The sequence below is a fragment of the Salvelinus namaycush genome, chromosome 6 (genome assembly GCF_016432855.1).
Source record: "Salvelinus namaycush isolate Seneca chromosome 6, SaNama_1.0, whole genome shotgun sequence".
NCBI lineage: Eukaryota > Metazoa > Chordata > Actinopteri > Salmoniformes > Salmonidae > Salvelinus > Salvelinus namaycush.
In genome coordinates, this window is record NC_052312.1 from 2,384,853 (window position 1) to 2,403,242 (window position 18,390).

The window sequence follows — 18,390 nt, forward strand, 5'->3', positions numbered from 1 at the left end:
TGTCTGGCGGACGGCTCTAGCGGCTCCTGTCTGGCGGACGGCTCTAGCGGCTCCTGTCTGGCGGACGGCTCTGAAGGCTCAGGACAGACGGGCGGCTTTGAAGGCTCAGTACAGACGGGCGGCTTTGAAGGCTCAGTACAGACGGGCGGCTTTGAAGGCTCAGGACAGACGGGCAGTTCAGGCGGCGCTTGGCAGACGGACAGCTCAGACGGCGTTGGGCAGACGGGCAGTTCAGGCGCCACTGGGCAGACTCTGGCCGGCTGAGGCGCACTGTAGGCCTGGTGCGTGGTGCCGGAACTGGAGGTACCGGGCTAAGGACACGCACCTTCAGGCTAGTGCGGGGAGCAGCAACAGGACGCACAGGACTCTGGAGGCGCACAGGAGGCTTGGTGCGTGGTACCGGAACTGGAGGTACTGGGCTGGAGACACGCACCATAGGGCTAGTGCGTGGAGGAGGAACAGGGCTCTGGAGACGCACAGGAAGCCTGGTGCATGGTGTAAGCACTGGTGGTACTGGGCTGGGGCGGGGAGGTGGCGCCGGATATACCGGACCATGCAGGCGTACTGGCTCCCTTGAGCACTGAGCCTGCCCAACCTTACCTGGTTGTATGCTCCCCGTAGCCCGACCAGTGCGGGGAGGTGGAATAACCCGCACTGGGCTATGTAGGCGAACCGGGGACACCATGCGTAAGGCTGGTGCCATGTATGCCGGCCCGAGGAGACGCACTGGAGGCCAGATGCGTTGGGCCGGCTTCATGACATCCGGCTCAATACTCAATCTAGCCCTGCCAGTGTGGGGAGGTGGAATAACCCGCACCGGGCTATGCACACGTACAGGAGACACTGTGCGCTTTACCGCATAACACGGTGTCTGCCCGTACTCTCGCTCTCCACGGTAAGATCGGGAAGTTGGCGCAGGTCTCCTACCTGACTTCGCCACACTACCCTTTAGCCCGCCCCCAATAAATTTTTGGGCTTGACTAACAGGCTTCCTACCGCGTCGTCGTGCTGCCTCCATTCGCCGGTATCCCTCCTCACACTGCGCCAGAGAATCCCAGGCGGGCTCCGGCACTCTCCTTGGGTCGATCGCCCACCTGTCGATCTCCTCCCACGTAGTGTAGCCCAGATCCTTCTCCTGCTTCCGGGCTAGCTCCTCAAAACGCCGCCTCTCTGCTTTCGCTGCCTCCAGCTCAGCTTTGGGGCGGCGATATTCTCCTGGCTGTGCCCATGGACCTTTACCGTCCAATATTTCCTCCCATGTCCAGAAATCCTGCGATCGCTGTTGCTTTCTCCCACGCCGCTTGGTCCTTGGTTGGTGGGTGATTCTGTAACGGCTGTCTAATTCCTGCTCCTCGGATGAGGAGAAGGAGTAGGGATCGGACCAAAACGCAGCGGTAGATGAATACATGAATGAATTTATTTAAAGACGAACACGAAAAACACTTGGAAAATTACAAAACAACAAAACGACGTAGACAGACCTGAACTTGAGAACTTACAATATAACACGAAGAACAGGAACAGACTAACCAAACGAACGAACACGAAACAGTCCCGTGTGGTGCGACAGACACAGGAACAATCACCCACCAACAAACAGTGAGAACAGCCTACCTTAATATGGTTCTCAATCAGAGGAAACGTCAAACACCTGCCTCTAATTGAGAACCATATCAGGCAACACATTTAACCCAACATAGAAACACATAACATAGAATGCCCACCCCAACTCACGCCCTGACCAACTAAACACATACAAAAACAAGGAAAACAGGTCAGGAACGTGACACATTACAATACATCATTACAATACCTCCACTACAATACATCATTACAATACATCATTACAATACATCATTACAATACCTCAATTACAATACATCATTACAATACCTCAATTACAATACATCATTACAATACCTCAATTACAATACATCATTACAATACCTCAATTACAATATATCATTACAATAGATCATTACAATACCTCAATTACAATACATCATTACAATACATCATTACAATACATCATTACAATACCTCCACTACAATACATCATTACAATACCTAAATTACAATACCTCCACTACAATACATCATTACAATACCTCCACTACAATACATCATTACAATACATCATTACAATACCTCCACTACAATACCTCATTACAATACATCATTACAATACATAATTACAATACATCATTACAATACATCATTACAATACATCATTACAATACATCATTACAATACCTCAATTACAATACATAATTACAATACATCATTACAATACATCATTACAATACATCATTACAATACATCATTACAATACCTCCACTACAATACATCATTACAATACATCATTACAATACCTCAATTACAATACATCATTACAATACATCATTACAATACATCATTACAATACCTCAATTACAAAACATCATTACAATACCTCCACTACAATACATCATTACAATACCTCAATTACAGTACATCATTACAATACATCAAACGACCTCCACTCATCACTGTCAAACGCTCCCTGAAACACTTCAGCGAGCAGGCCTTTCTAATCGACCTGGCCGGGGTATCCTGGAAGGATATTGATCTCATCCCGTCAGTAGAGGATGCCTGGTTATTTTTTTTAAATGCCTTCCTCACCATCTTAAATAAGTATGCCCCATTCAAGAACCAGAAACAGATATAGCCCTTGGTTCTCTCCAGACCTGACTGCCCTTAACCAACACAAAAACATCCTATGGCGTTCCGCATTAGCATCGAACAGCCCCCGTGATATGCAACTTTTCAGGGAAGCTAGAAACCAATATACACAGGCAGTTAGAAAAGCCAAGGCTAGCTTTTTCAAGCAGAAATTTGCTTCCTGCAACACAAACTCAAAAAAGTTCTGGGACACTGTAAAGTCCATGGAGAATAAGAACACCTCCTCCCAGCTGCCCACTGCACTGAAGATAGGAAACACTGTCACCACCGATAAATCCACTATAATTGAGAATTTCAATAAGCATTTTTCTACGGCTGGCCATGCTTTCCACCTGGCTACCCCTACCCCGGTGAACAGCACTGCACCCCCCACAGCAACTCGCCCAAGCCTTCCCCATTTCTCCTTCTCCCAAATCCAGTCAGCTGATGTTCTGAAAGAGCTGCAAAATCTGGACCCTACAAATCAGCCGGGCTAGACAATCTGGACCCTTTCTTTCTAAAATGATCTGCCGAAATTGTTGCAACCCCCATTACTAGCCTGTTCAACCTCTCTTTTGTGTCGTCTGAGATTCCCAAAGATTGGAAAGCAGCTGCGGTCATCCCCCTCTTCAAAGGGGGGGACACTCTTGACCCAAACTGCTACAGACCTATATCTATCCTACCCTGCCTTTCTACGGTCTTCGAAAGCCAAGTCAACAAACACATTACCGACCATTTCGAATCCCACCATACCTTCTCCGCTATGCAATCTGGTTTCAGAGCTGGTCATGGGTGCACCTCAGCCACGCTCAAGGTCCTAAATGATATCTTAACCGCCATCGATAAGAAACAATACTGTGCAGCCGTATTCATTGACCTGGCCAAGGCTTTCGACTCTGTCAATCACCACATCCTCATCGGCACTCGGTAGCATTGGTTTCTCAAATGATTGCCTCGCCTGGTTCACCAACTACTTCTCTGATAGAGTTCAGTGTGTCAAATCGGAGGGCCTGTTGTCCAGGCCTCTGGCAGTCTCTATGGGGGCAGTCTCTCCTTCCGTGGCCTCCAATTGCTCTTAAATACAAGTAAAACTAAATGCATGCTCTTCAACCGATCGCTGCCCGCACCTGCCCGGCCGTCCAACATCACTACTCTGGACGGTTCTGACTTAGAATATGTGGACAATTCCAAATACCTAGGTGTCTGGTTAGACTGTAAACTCTCCTTCCAGATGCACATTAAGCATCTCCAGTCCAAAGTTAAATCTAGAATTGGCTTCCTATTTCGCAACAAAGCATGCTTCACTCATGCTGCCAAACATACCCTTGTAAAACTGACTATTCTCCCGATCCTTGACTTCGGCGATGTCATTTACAAAATAGCCTCCAACACTCTGCTCAATAAATTGGATGCAGTCTATCACAGTGACATTTGTTTTGCCACCAAAGCCCCATATACTACCCACCACTGCGACCTGTATGCTCTCGTTGGCTGGCCCTCGCTTCATATTTGATGGCTGGCCATCGCTTCATATTCCTACCTCTTTGCTAGGTAAAACCCCGCCTTATCTCAGCTCACTGGTCTCCATAGCAACACCCATCCGTAGCATGTGCTCCAGCAGGTATATTTCACTGGTCACCCCCAAAGCCAACACCTCCTTTAGCCGCCTGTCCTTACAGTTCTCTGCTGCCTGGAACGAATTGCAAAAATCACTGAAGCTGGAGACTTATATCTCCCTCTCTAACTTTAAGCATCAGCTGTCAGAGCAGCTTACCAATCACTGTACCTGTACACAGCCCATCTGTAAATAGCACACCCAATTACCTCATCCCCATATTGTTTTTTTGCTCTTTTGCACATCATCATCTGCACATCTATCACTCCAGTGTTAATGCTAAATTGTAATTATTTCACCACTATGGCCTATTTATTGCCATACCTCCCTAACCTTACTACATTTGCACACACTGTACATATATTTTTCTATTGTGTTTTTGACTGTATGTTTGTTTATCCCATGTGTAACTCTGTGCTGTTTTTGTTGCACTGCTTTGCTTTATCTTGGCCAAGTCGCAGTTGTAAATGAGAATGTGTTCTCAACTGGCCTTCCTGGTTAAATAAAGGTGAAATATATATATTTTTTAAGTGTTTCCAGTGAGTTTGGGTTTGTGAGAGTAATTTTCTTATAGTAGCTTTCATAAACCCTTTACAAAGCCTTCAAACATGCTTCGCAAATCATTTGTAAGCAAATGCCATGCTATTTAGAGGAAGTCAAGGGGGTTAATGGGAAGGACATTTTTATGTGTAAATAATTCATTTCATCCCATAGACAACATTTAAGGGGCAATCTGCAATTGAAACAACAACAAACAATGGAATTAAACAGGCTGATATTTTAGGTTCTGATGGGGTACGGCACTTGAACTAAGCTCATAAGGCCTCATAAGTTATATTCTTCAAGAATCATTTTATCATTAATCTAAAGGTCGACTTTGGGCATGAAAACGGTCCAATTCCTCCCTTTTCTCAGTTTTCAAACAGAAATGTTGTGTGCTTTTGGTGGTTCATTGATGTGTCATTCTGGCGCGCCACAACCGACGTAGCTAGTTAGCTAAGCTAGCCACTGTAAGCTAGCCAGTACCTCCTCCACTATGTGTTGATGTGACATTGCTAGTTCCTTAGCTAAACTAGCCACTGTAGCTAGCCAGTAAGTCCTCCAGTATGTGTTGATGTGACGTAGCTAGTTCGTTAGCTAAGCTAGCCACTGTAAGCTTGCCAGTAACTCCTCCACTATGTGTTTATGTGACATTGCTAGTTCCTTCACTAAACTAGCCACTGTAGCTAGCCAGTAACTCCTACACAATGTGTTGAAATCATTTCCCAGGATTTGTTTTTGGAAGGAAGCTGTAAGAAATGGAACTTCTGTAGCCAAATATCTTACACATTTTTTAAGGGGGTTTAAGTATTAATTGACCTGGTATGATGGTGCATTGATCAGTTATACAGTTTGAGTTTTTGCGTAAAGTCGACCTTTAAAAGTCCAAAGATGTAAATAGCAATTGCACATTACTCCTTTAACAGAGAACTGTTCTTCATAGCCCTTGAAGAGCAAGTCGTTGATTTTCCAGCAAAACATAGCCTTCTAATTGCATACACACAACATATTTCTTTCATGACACTCTGCCCTCCAAAATGGAATTACATTTTATTCCCAACAAGCAATTTTCCCAGCAACAATTTTCAGTTTACACACAGTTTCAATCATTCAACTTATTGCAAGAAATATTAGAGTTTATACTGTAACTTTGGCAAATTAAAAGTTTCTTTCCAAAATGCTATAGCCACATTTTTTTCACATTTTGTGTTATTTCATCAGAAATGATTGCTTATGGCTTGGGTACCTTCCTGTGTGTGTAAAATATTACTTTTCTTAGATTTTTTTATTCATAGATTGGAGATGTGTATTAAAATGGGTTTTGTTGCATTGATGATAACATGTTCAGAACACGTTATTATAGTAGTGTAACCTATGGAAATTAGCTTGCTTTCCAGATCAAATATGTATTGTAGACATAACAGTAATAATAACGTATATCTTACCAGGTATGGCTGCCCCCAGAAATGTCCTGTTTGAAGAGCAGTGCCAGTGCTCCATCTGTCTGGAAGTGTTCACTGAGCCAGTTTCCATCTCATGTGGACACAACTTCTGCAAGAAGTGTATCAACAAACACTGGGATAGCAGAGAACAGTACCAGTGTCCACTCTGTCAGGAGACATTCCACAGAAGACCTGAGCTAGGTGTCAACACAACATTCAGAGATCTTGTTGATCAGTTTAGAACAAGACACGCTGTCCAAGACCAAGCCCCTTTCCCAGCTCCTGCCCCAGCTCAAGCTCCAGTCCCAGCCCATGCTCCAGCCCCAGCTCATGCTCCAGCCCCAGATCATGCTCCAGTCCCAGCCCATGCTCCAGTCCCAGCCCATGCTCCAGTCCCAGCCCATGCTCCAGCCCCAGCTCATGCTCCAGTCCCAGCCCATGCTCCAGCCCCAGCTCATGCTCCAGCCCCAGCTCATGCTCCAGTCCCAGCCCATGCTCCAGTCCCAGCCCATGCTCCAGCCCCAGCTCATGCTCCAGTCCCAGCCCATGCTCCAGCCCCAGCTCATGCTCCAGCCCCAGCTCATGCTCCAGTCCCAGCCCATGCTCCACCCCCAGCTCAAGCTCCAGTCCCAGCGAGACCTGGAGTCGTTCCTGGCAGGATCATGGCCCTGGTACTCTGCTTGGTGTGTGTGGTGTATATGATGTATCAACAACCTCACCTGGAACTTGATCTGAGTGAAACGTGTTCAGTGAGAGACTCACAGGGACAATGTGAAAGACAAGACAAACCACTAGGGGAGTGGGGAGAGAAGATGGTAAGTATGGGGATGAAGAGGGATCAATGCAATACAAAAGGAAAACTAAAAAACTAAAACTAAAAACACATCAACTTTATTCAGTTGAAGAAAGTGAAGGCAGATATGCAGCAGATGATCCAGGAACGACTAGAGAAGGTTAAGGAGGTCAAACACTCAGTGGAGATCACCAAGGTCAGTCCTTACCTCTCACATCATCAAGTTGAATTGTGTTCAGGATGGGCTGATTACAAATCAATAATGACTGCTTTGTTTTTTTAGGCTTGTTAATTTCTTCTCTTTGACCTACTTTGTATTAATTAGAGAAATGCAGACAGAGAGCGAGATGTCAGTATGCAATGTATCAGTGATCTGAAGCTCTTGATTGAGAGAAACCAGGCTGAGCTCATTGAGATTGAGGAGAAGCAGAAAGCAACAACGAGGCGGGCTGAAGGAATCATTGAAGAGCTGCAGCAGGAAATCACTGAGCTACAGAGGAGAAGCACTGAGCACCTCTCACATACTAAGGACCACCTCCACCTCCTACAGGTCAGTGTCCCTCTCTTTGGTCAGACACTGAGGCCCACCTCCTACAGGTCAGTGTTCCTCTCTCTGGACACACACTGAGGCCCACCTCCTACAGGTCAGTGTCCCTCTCTCTGGTCACACACTGAGGCCCACCTCCACCTCCTACAGGTCAGTGTCCCTCTCTCTGGTCAGACACTGAGGACCACCTCCTTCTGGTCAGTGTCCCTCTCTCTGGTCACACACTGAGGCCCACCTCCCCCTCCTACAGGGCAGTGTCCCTCTCTCTGGTCACACACTGAGGCCTGCCTAGGACAGGTCAGTGTCCCTCTCTCTGGTCAAACACTGAGGCCCACCACCTCCTACAGGTAAGTGTCCCTCTCTCTGGTCACACACTGAGGCCCACCTGAACCTCCTACAAGTCAGTGTCCCTCTCTCTGGACACACACTGAGGCCCACCTCCACCTCCTACAGGTCAGTGTCCCTCTCTCTGGTCAGACACTGAGGACCACCTCCTTCTGGTCAGTGTCCCTCTCTCTGGTCACACACTGAGGCCCACCTCCCCCTCCTACAGGGCAGTGTCCCTCTCTCTGGTCACACACTGAGGCCTGCCTAGGACAGGTCAGTGTCCCTCTCTCTGGTCACACACTGAGGCCCACCTCCACCTCGTATAGGTCTGTGCCCCTCTCTCTGGTCTCACACTGAGGCCCACCTCCACCTGGTATAGGTCTGTGCCCCTCTCTCTGGTCTCACACTGAGGCCCACCTCCTACTGGTCAGTGTCCCTCTCTCTGGTCACACACTGAGGCCCACCTAGGACTGGTCAGTGTCCCTCTCTCTGGTCACACACTGAGGCTCACCTCCACCTCCTACAGGTCAGTGTCCCTCTCTCTGGTCACACACTGAGGCCCACCTCCTACAGGTCATTGTCCCTCTCTCTGGACACACACTGAGGCCCACCTCCACCTCCTACAGGTCAGTGTCCCTCTCTCTGGACACACACTGAGGCCCACCTCCTACAGGTCAGTGTCCCTCTCTCTGGTCACACACTGAGGCCCACCTCCACCTCCTACAGGTCAGTGTCCCTCTCTTTGGTCTAGTGCTTTTTGAGGTTTGTTCTGTTTCAGTTCCATTATTACAAAATAATCACGGTTTTGATTTTTTTTTTTATCATTAAATGCGCTATGCATTATGTGGGTTGAATGCTGTAACAACACAGAACAAAACAATTAATACAAGTCCCATGATGGTAGTGACTGTTCATTACTGCTGATCACTTATTAACCATCATTCATTCACATTACTTTAATACAATATTTCAGTTGTTTTGTATATTACAGAATCACACAGACCAGACAAGTTGGTGGTCAATGGATTATGGTCATTGTAGTTAATTACCAAGTTTTCTGCGCTAAACTATGTAAAATATTGGCCTGTTGGAAACTACAACTCCCTACAGCACTGCACAGTTTGGGCTTGATCTGATTTATCTCTAGAGAAAAGTATTGCGCAATGTGCACATTAATAAGATCAGGAAAAAAACTGAACTAAGTGGAATTCAAATAATTAAACTGAGGTGGGTCAATTAGCACTACTCTGATTACACACTGAGGAAAACCTCTTCATACCTTTGGCTGTCTCCTCTCTCCTGCTGCAGAGTGAGAGTCTCCCATCCAAGGACTGGTCTGAGATCAGTGTTCACAGTGATCTATCAGTAGGGACCGTGAGGAGATTCCTTTCTAGGCTGATGGAAAAGCTTCAGAGTGAAATCCAAAGGTTGTCTCGTGTCGGTAAGGACTCATAATTACATTTAAATTGACATACCTTCCAACAATATGTGTAGTTTGTATGAGTGATATATTGTTGTCTGTCAAAGAGAAAAACATATTGGGGAACACTTTACTTGGATAGTCCCCTATGGACGATCTATAGATATTCAAACTATCAATTAACTATAACTGTAACTCTGTTGACATGGCAACAACTTGCTAGAATTGGTTAGGGTTAGAACTTGAGCTAGAGTTAGAGCTAGAGTTACAGTTAGAGTTAGAACTAGAGTTAGAGTTAGAGTTAGAGCTAGAGTTAGAGCTAGAGTTAGAGCTAGAGTTAGAGCTAGAGTTAGAGCTAGAGCTAGAGCTAGAGCTAGAGCTAGAGCTAGAGTTACAGTTCGAGCTAGTGTTAGATCTAGAGTTAGAGTTAGAGCTAGAGTTACAGTTCGAGCTAGTGTTAGAGTTAGAGTTAGAGCTAGAGTTAGAGCTAGAGTTAGAGCTAGAGTTAGAGCTAGAGTTAGAGCTAGAGTTAGAGCTAGAGTTAGAGTTAGAGCTAGAGCTAGAATTAGAGCTAGAATTAGAGCTAGAATTAGAGCTAGAGTTAGAGTTAGAGCTAGAGTTACAGTTAGAGCTAGAGTTAGAGTTAGAGCTAGAGTTAGAGCTAGAGTTAGAGCTAGAGTTAGAGGTAGAGTTACAGTTAGAGCTAGAGTTAGAGCTAGAGTTAGAGTTAGAGCTAGAGCTAGAGTTAGAGCTAGAGTTAGAGGTAGAGTTACAGTTACAGTTAGAGTTAGAGCTAGAGTTAGAGCTAGAGCTAGAGTTAGAGTTAGAGCTAGAGTTAGAGTTAGAGTTAGAGTTAGAGTTAGAGTTACAGTTCGAGCTAGAGTTAGAGCTAGAGTTAGAGTTAGAGCTAGAGTTAGAGCTAGAGTTAGAGATAGAGTTACAGTTAGAGCTAGAGTTAGAGCTAGAGTTAGAGCTAGAGTTAGAGTTAGAGTTAGAGTTACAGTTAGGGCTAGAGTTACAGTTAGAGTTACAGTTAGAGCTAGACCTAGAGATACAGTTACAGTTACAGTTCGAGCTAGAGTTAGAGCTAGAGCTAGAGTTCGAGCTAGAGTTAGAGCTAGAGTTAGAGTTAGAGTTAGAGCTAGAGTTAGAGCTAGAGTTAGAGCTAGAGTTAGAGTTAGAGTTAGAGCTAGAATTAGAGCTAGAATTAGAGCTAGAATTAGAGCTAGAGTTAGAGCTAGAGTTAGAGCTAGAGTTACAGTTAGAGCTAGAGTTAGAGTTAGAGCTAGAGTTAGAGCTAGAGTTAGAGGTAGAGTTAGAGGTAGAGTTACAGTTAGAGCTAGAGTTAGAGTTAGAGCTAGAGTTAGAGCTAGAGTTAGAGCTAGAGTTAGAGCTAGAGTTAGAGCTAGAGTTAGAGCTAGAGTTAGAGTTAGAGCTAGAGCTAGAATTAGAGCTAGAATTAGAGCTAGAATTAGAGCTAGAGTTAGAGTTAGAGCTAGAGTTACAGTTAGAGCTAGAGTTAGAGTTAGAGCTAGAGTTAGAGCTAGAGTTAGAGCTAGAGTTAGAGGTAGAGTTACAGTTAGGGCTAGAGTTAGAGCTAGAGTTAGAGTTAGAGTTAGAGCTAGAGCTAGAGTTAGAGTTAGAGCTAGAGCTAGAGCTAGAGCTAGAGTTAGAGGTAGAGTTACAGTTACAGTTAGAGTTAGAGCTAGAGTTAGAGTTAGAGTTAGAGCTAGAGTTAGAGTTAGAGTTAGAGTTACAGTTACAGTTCGAGCTAGAGTTAGAGCTAGAGTTAGAGTTAGAGCTAGAGTTAGAGCTAGAGTTAGAGGTAGAGTTACAGTTAGAGCTAGAGTTAGAGCTAGAGTTAGAGTTAGAGCTAGAGTTAGAGCTAGAGTTAGAGTTAGAGTTAGAGTTACAGTTAGGGCTAGAGTTACAGTTAGAGTTACAGTTAGAGCTAGACCTAGAGATACAGTTACAGTTACAGTTCGAGCTAGAGTTAGAGCTAGAGCTAGAGTTCGAGCTAGAGTTAGAGCTAGAGTTAGAGTTAGAGTTAGAGCTAGAGTTAGAGCTAGAGTTAGAGTTAGAGCTAGAGTTAGAGCTAGAATTAGAGCTAGAATTAGAGCTAGAATTAGAGCTAGAGTTAGAGCTAGAGTTAGAGTTAGAGCTAGAGTTACAGTTAGAGCTAGAGTTAGAGTTAGAGCTAGAGTTAGAGCTAGAGCTAGAGTTAGAGGTAGAGTTAGAGGTAGAGTTACAGTTAGAGCTAGAGTTAGAGTTAGAGCTAGAGTTAGAGCTAGAGCTAGAGTTAGAGCTAGAGATAGAGCTAGAGCTAGAGTTAGAGCTAGAGTTAGAGTTAGAGCTAGAGTTAGAGTTACAGTTACAGTTAGAGCTAGAGTTAGAGCTAGAGTTAGAGTTAGAGCTAGAGTTAGAGTTAGAGCTAGAGCTAGAGTTAGAGCTAGAGTTACAGTTACAGTTAGAGCTAGAGTTACAGTTAGAGTTACAGTTAGAGCTAGAGCTAGAGCTAGAGTTAGAGTTACAGTTACAGTTAGAGCTAGAGTTACAGTTAGAGTTACAGTTAGAGCTAGACCTAGAGATACAGTTACAGTTACAGTTCGAGCTAGAGTTAGAGCTAGAGCTAGAGCTAGAGCTAGAGTTAGAGCTAGAGTTAGAGTTAGAGTTAGAGTTACAGTTCGAGCTAGAGTTAGAGCTAGAGTTAGAGTTAGAGCTAGAGTTAGAGCTAGAGTTAGAGGTAGAGTTACAGTTAGAGCTAGAGTTAGAGCTAGAGTTAGAGTTAGAGTTAGAGCTAGAGTTAGAGCTAGAGTTAGAGATACAGTTACAGTTACAGTTCGAGCTAGAGTTAGAGCTAGAGCTCGAGCTAGAGTTCGAGCTAGAGTTAGAGCTAGAGCTAGAGTTAGAGCTAGAGTTAGAGTTAGAGCTAGAGTTAGAGCTAGAGTTAGAGTTAGAGCTAGAGCTAGAGTTAGAGCTAGAGTTAGAGCTAGAGTTAGAGTTAGAGCTAGAGTTAGAGCTAGAGTTAGAGCTAGAGTTAGAGCTAAAGTTACAGTTAGAGCTAGAGTTACAGTTAGAGCTAGAGTTAGAGCTAGAGTTAGAGCTAGAGTTAGACGTAGAGTTACAGTTACAGTTAGAGTTAGAGCTAGAGTTAGAGTTAGAGCTAGAGATAGAGCTAGAGTTAGAGTTAGAGCTAGAGTTAGAGTTAGAGCTAGAGTTAGAGTTACAGTTACAGTTAGAGCTAGAGTTAGAGTTAGAGCTAGAGTTAGAGTTAGAGCTAGAGCTAGAGTTAGAGCTAGAGTTACAGTTACAGTTCGAGCTAGAGTTAGAGCTAGAGCTAGAGCTAGAGCTAGAGCTAGAGCTAGAGTTAGAGCTAGAGTTAGAGTTAGAGTTAGAGTTACAGTTCGAGCTAGAGTTAGAGCTAGAGTTAGAGTTAGAGTTAGAGCTAGAGTTAGAGCTAGAGTTAGAGGTAGAGTTACAGTTAGAGCTAGAGTTAGAGCTAGAGTTAGAGTTAGAGCTAGAGTTAGAGCTAGAGTTAGAGTTAGAGTTACAGTTACAGTTAGAGCTAGAGTTACAGTTAGAGTTACAGTTAGAGCTAGACATAGAGATACAGTTACAGTTACAGTTCGAGCTAGAGTTAGAGCTAGAGCTAGAGTTCGAGCTAGAGTTCGAGCTAGAGTTAGAGCTAGAGCTAGAGTTAGAGCTAGAGTTAGAGTTAGAGCTAGAGTTAGAGCTAGAGTTAGAGTTAGAGCTAGAGCTAGAGTTAGAGCTAGAGTTAGAGCTAGAGTTAGAGTTAGAGCTAGAGTTAGAGCTAGAGTTAGAGCTAGAGTTAGAGCTAGAGTTAGAGCTAGAGTTAGAGTTAGAGCTAGAGTTAGAGTTAGAGCTAGAGTTAGAGCTAGAGTTACAGTTAGAGCTAGAGTTACAGTTAGAGTTAGAGCTAGAGTTAGAGTTAGAGCTAGAGTTAGAGCTAGAGCTAGAGCTAGAGCTAGAGTTAGAGCTAGAGTTAGAGCTAGAGTTAGAGTTACAGTTAGAGTTACAGTTAGAGTTACAGTTAGAGCTAGAGTTAGAGTTAGAGCTAGAGTTAGAGCTAGAGGTAGAGCTAGAGCTAGAGCTAGAGCTAGAGTTAGAGTTAGAGTTAGAGCTAGAGTTAGAGCTAGAGTTAGAGCTAGAGTTACAGTTAGAGCTAGAGTTACAGTTAGAGCTAGAGTTAGAGCTAGAGTTAGAGTTAGAGCTAGAGTTAGAGCTAGAGCTAGAATTAGAGCTAGAATTAGAGCTAGAATTAGAGCTAGAGTTAGAGTTAGAGCTAGAGTTACAGTTACAGCTAGAGTTAGAGTTAGAGCTAGAGTTAGAGCTAGAGTTAGAGCTAGAGTTAGAGGTAGAGTTACAGTTAGAGCTAGAGTTAGAGTTAGAGCTAGAGTTAGAGTTAGAGCTAGAGTTAGAGCTAGAGTTAGAGTTAGAGCTAGAGCTAGAGTTAGAGTTAGAGCTAGAGCTAGAGTTAGAGCTAGAGTTAGAGGTAGAGTTACAGTTAGAGCTAGAGTTAGAGTTAGAGTTAGAGCTAGAGATAGAGCTAGAGTTAGAGTTAGAGTTAGAGTTAGAGCTAGAGCTAGAGCTAGAGTTAGAGTTACAGTTACAGTTAGAGCTAGAGTTAGAGCTAGAGCTAGAGTTAGAGTTAGAGCTAGAGCTAGAGTTAGAGCTAGAGTTAGAGTTACAGTTACAGTTAGAGCTAGAGTTAGAGTTAGAGTTACAGTTCGAGCTAGAGTTAGAGCTAGAGTTAGAGTTAGAGCTAGAATTAGAGCTAGAGTTAGAGGTAGAGTTACAGTTAGAGCTAGAGTTACTGTTAGAGTTACAGTTAGAGCTAGAGTTACAGTTAGAGTTACAGTTAGAGCTAGACCTAGAGATACAGTTACAGTTACAGTTCGAGCTAGAGTTAGAGCTAGAGCTAGAGTTAGAGTTAGAGTTAGAGCTAGAGTTAGAGCTAGAGTTAGAGTTAGAGCTAGAGCTAGAGTTAGAGTTACAGTTCGAGCTAGAGTTAGAGCTAGAGTTAGAGTTAGAGCTAGAGTTAGAGCTAGAGTTAGAGGTAGAGTTACAGTTAGAGCTAGAGTTAGAGCTAGAGTTAGAGTTAGAGCTAGAGTTAGAGCTAGAGTTAGAGTTAGAGTTAGAGTTACAGTTAGGGCTAGAGTTACAGTTAGAGTTACAGTTAGAGCTAGACCTAGAGATACAGTTACAGTTACAGTTCGAGCTAGAGTTAGAGCTAGAGCTAGAGTTCGAGCTAGAGTTAGAGCTAGAGCTAGAGTTAGAGCTAGAGCTAGAGTTAGAGTTAGAGTTAGAGTTAGAGTTAGAGCTAGAGTTAGAGCTAGAGTTAGAGCTAGAGCTAGAGCTAGAGTTAGAGCTAGAGTTAGAGTTTTAGCTAGAGTTAGAGTTAGAGCTAGAGTTAGAGCTAGAGTTAGAGCTAGAGCTAGAGTTAGAGTTAGAGCTAGAGTTAGAGCTAGAGTTACAGTTAGAGCTAGAGTTAGAACTAGAGTTAGAGCTAGAGTTACAGTTAGAGCTAGAGTTAGAGCTAGAGTTAGAGTTATAGTTAGAGTTAGAGCTAGAGTTAGAGTTAGAGTTAGAGCTAGAGCTAGAGTTAGAGCTAGAGCTAGAGTTAGAGTTAGAGCTAGAGTTAGAGCTAGAGTTACAGTTAGAGCTAGAGTTACAGTTAGAGCTAGAGTTACAGTTAGAGCTAGAGTTAGAGTTACAGTTAGAGTTACAGTTAGAGCTAGAGTTAGAGCTAGAGTTAGAGTTAGAGCTAGAGTTAGAGCTAGAGCTAGAGCTAGAGCTAGAGTTAGAGTTAGAGCTAGAGTTAGAGTTAGAGCTAGAGTTAGAGCTAGAGTTACAGTTAGAGCTAGAGTTACAGTTAGAGCTAGAGTTACAGTTAGAGCTAGAGTTAGAGTTACAGTTAGAGTTACAGTTCGAGCTAGAGTTAGAGCTAGAGTTAGAGATAGAGCTAGAGTTAGAGCTAGAATTAGAGGTAGAGTTACAGTTAGAGCTAGAGTTAGAGCTAGAGTTAGAGTTAGAGCTAGAGTTAGAGCTAGAGTTAGAGCTAGAGTTACAGTTAGAGTTACAGTTAGAGTTACAGTTAGAGCTAGACCTAGAGATACAGTTACAGTTACAGTTCGAGCTAGAGTTAGAGCTAGAACTAGAGTTCGAGCTAGAGCTAGAGTTAGAGCTAGAGTTAGAGTTAGAGTTAGAGCTAGAGTTAGAGCTAGAGTTAGAGCTAGAGTTAGAGGTAGAGTTAGAGCTAGAGTTAGAGCTAGAGTTAGAGTTAGAGCTAGAGTTAGAGCTAGAGTTAGAGCTAGAGCTAGAGCTAGAGTTAGAGTTAGAGTTAGAGCTAGAGCTAGAGTTACAGTTAGAGTTACAGTTAGAGTTAGAGTTACAGTTAGAGCTAGAGTTAGAGTTAGAGTTAGAGCTAGAGCTAGAGTTAGAGCTAGAGTTACAGTTAGAGCTAGAGTTAGAGATAGAGCTAGAGTTAGAGTTAGAGCTAGAGTTAGAGTTAGAGCTAGAATTAGAGCTAGAGTTAGAGGTAGAGTTACAGTTAGAGCTAGAGTTACAGTTAGAGTTACAGTTAGAGCTAGAGTTACAGTTAGAGTTACAGTTAGAGCTAGACCTAGAGATACAGTTACAGTTACAGTTCGAGCTAGAGTTAGAGCTAGAGCTAGAGTTAGAGTTAGAGCTAGAGTTAGAGCTAGAGTTAGAGTTAGAGTTACAGTTCGAGCTAGAGTTAGAGCTAGAGTTAGATTTAGAGCTAGAGTTAGAGCTAGTTACAGTTAGAGTTAGAGCTAGAGTTAGAGTTAGAGCTAGAGTTAGAGCTAGAGTTAGAGCTAGAGTTAGAGCTAGAGTTAGAGCTAGAGCTAGAGCTAGAGCTAGAGTTAGAGCTAGAGTTAGAGTTAGAGTTACAGTTACAGTTACAGTTAGAGTTACAGTTAGAGTTACAGTTAGAGTTACAGTTAGAGTTACAGTTAGAGCTAGAGTTAGAGTTAGAGCTAGAGTTAGAGCTAGAGTTAGAGCTAGAGCTAGAGTTAGAGTTAGAGCTAGAGTTAGAGCTAGAGTTAAAGCTAGAGCTAGAGCTAGAGCTAGAGCTAGAGTTAGAGCTAGAGTTAGAGTTAGAGCTAGAGTTACAGTTAGAGCTAGAGTTACAGTTAGAGCTAGAGTTAGAGTTACAGTTCGAGCTAGAGTTAGAGCTAGAGTTAGAGTTAGAGCTAGAGTTAGAGCTAGAGTTAGAGTTACAGTTACAGTTAGAGTTACAGTTAGAGTTACAGTTAGAGCTAGACCTAGAGATACAGTTACAGTTCGAGCTAGAGTTAGAGCTAGAGCTAGAGTTAGAGCTAGAGTTAGAGCTAGAGTTAGAGCTAGAGTTAGAGCTAGAGCTAGAGTTAGAGCTAGAGCTAGAGCTAGAGTTAGAGTTAGAGCTAGAGTTAGAGCTAGAGTTAGAGCTAGAGTTAGAGTTAGAGTTAGAGTTAGAGCTAGAGTTAGAGTTAGAGCTAGAGTTAGATCTAGAGTTAGAGTTAGAGCTAGAGTTAGAGCTAGAGTTAGAGCTAGAGATAGAGCTAGAGTTAGAGCTAGAGCTAGAGTTACAGTTAGAGTTACAGTTAGAGTTACAGTTAGAGTTAGAGTTAGAGTTAGAGTTAGAGTTAGAGCTAGAGCTAGAGTTAGAGCTAGAGCTAGAGTTAGAGCTAGAGTTACAGTTAGGGCTAGAGTTACAGTTAGAGCTAGAGATAGAGTTACAGTTAGAGCTAGAGTTACAGTTAGAGCTACAGTTAGAGCTAGAGTTACAGTTAGAGCTAGACCTAGAGATACAGTTACAGTTACAGTTACAGTTCGAGCTAGAGTTAGAGTTAGAGCTAGAGTTACAGTTCGAGTTACAGTTAGAGTTAGAGTTAGAGCTAGAGTTAGAGCTAGAGTTAGAGCTAGAGCTAGAGTTAGAGTTAGAGCTAGAGTTAGAGTTAGAGTTAGAGTTAGAGTTAGAGCTAGAGCTAGAGTTAGAGCTAGAGTTAGAGCTAGAGTTACAGTTAGAGCTAGAGTTACAGTTAGAGTTAGAGCTAGAGCTAGAGTTAGAGTTAGAGCTAGAGTTAGAGCTAGAGCTAGAATTAGAGCTAGAATTAGAGCTAGAATTAGAGCTAGAGTTAGAGCTAGAGTTACAGTTAGAGCTAGAGTTAGAGTTAGAGCTAGAGTTAGAGCTAGAGTTAGAGCTAGAGTTAGAGGTAGAGTTACAGTTAGAGCTAGAGTTAGAGCTAGAGTTAGAGCTAGAGCTAGAGCTAGAGCTAGAGCTAGAGTTAGAGCTAGAGTTAGAGTTAGAGTTACAGTTACAGTTAGAGTTACAGTTAGAGTTACAGTTAGAGCTAGAGTTAGAGTTAGAGTTAGAGTTAGAGCTAGAGTTAGAGCTAGAGCTAGAGTTAGAGCTAGAGTTAGAGCTAGAGCTAGAGTTAGAGCTAGAGTTACAGTTACAGTTAGAGTTACAGTTAGAGTTACAGTTAGAGCTAGAGTTACAGTTAGAGCTAGAGTTAGAGTTAGAGCTAGAGTTAGAGCTAGAGTTAGAGCTAGAGCTAGAGTTAGAGTTAGAGCTAGAGTTAGAGCTAGAGTTAAAGCTAGAGCTAGAGCTAGAGTTAGAGTTAGAGCTAGAGTTACAGTTAGAGCTAGAGTTACAGTTCGAGCTAGAGTTAGAGCTAGAGTTAGAGTTAGAGCTACTACCTTTCCTCCCCCCCCCTCCCCCCCTTTTTTTTTTTTTTTCCTTCCCTCCTTTTCTTCCTCAACCCCTCCCCCCCCCCCTCTCCTCCCTCCTCTTCTCCTCTTCTTCCCTCTTCTCTCCCCCCCCCCCCCCACCCCTCCTCTTCCCTTCTCCCCCCCGTCTTCCCTTCACTTGATCCTCACTAGAGTTAGAGCTAGAGTTAAGTAAGTAGAGTTAGAGCTAGAGTTAGAGCTGGGTTACAGTTAGAGTTACAGTTAGAGTTAGAGGCTAAAGCTAGAGTAGAG

General features: G+C 43.5%; 1 protein-coding gene across 1 annotated transcript in view; it reads left to right on the forward strand.

The window, feature by feature from the left end:
* Window positions 1-6,305: 6,305 nt before the first annotated feature.
* Window positions 6,306-18,390, forward strand: part of LOC120049449 (nuclear factor 7, ovary-like) — a 22,040-nt gene continuing 9,955 nt past the window's right edge. Inside the window, exons 1-5 of the mRNA XM_038995715.1 lie at window positions 6,306-6,448; window positions 6,534-6,951; window positions 7,197-7,286; window positions 7,416-7,640; window positions 9,273-9,338. Of these exons, the coding sequence (XP_038851643.1) occupies window positions 6,306-6,448; window positions 6,534-6,951; window positions 7,197-7,286; window positions 7,416-7,640; window positions 9,273-9,338 (942 nt within the window). The remainder of the gene's footprint in view (window positions 6,449-6,533; window positions 6,952-7,196; window positions 7,287-7,415; window positions 7,641-9,272; window positions 9,339-18,390) is intronic.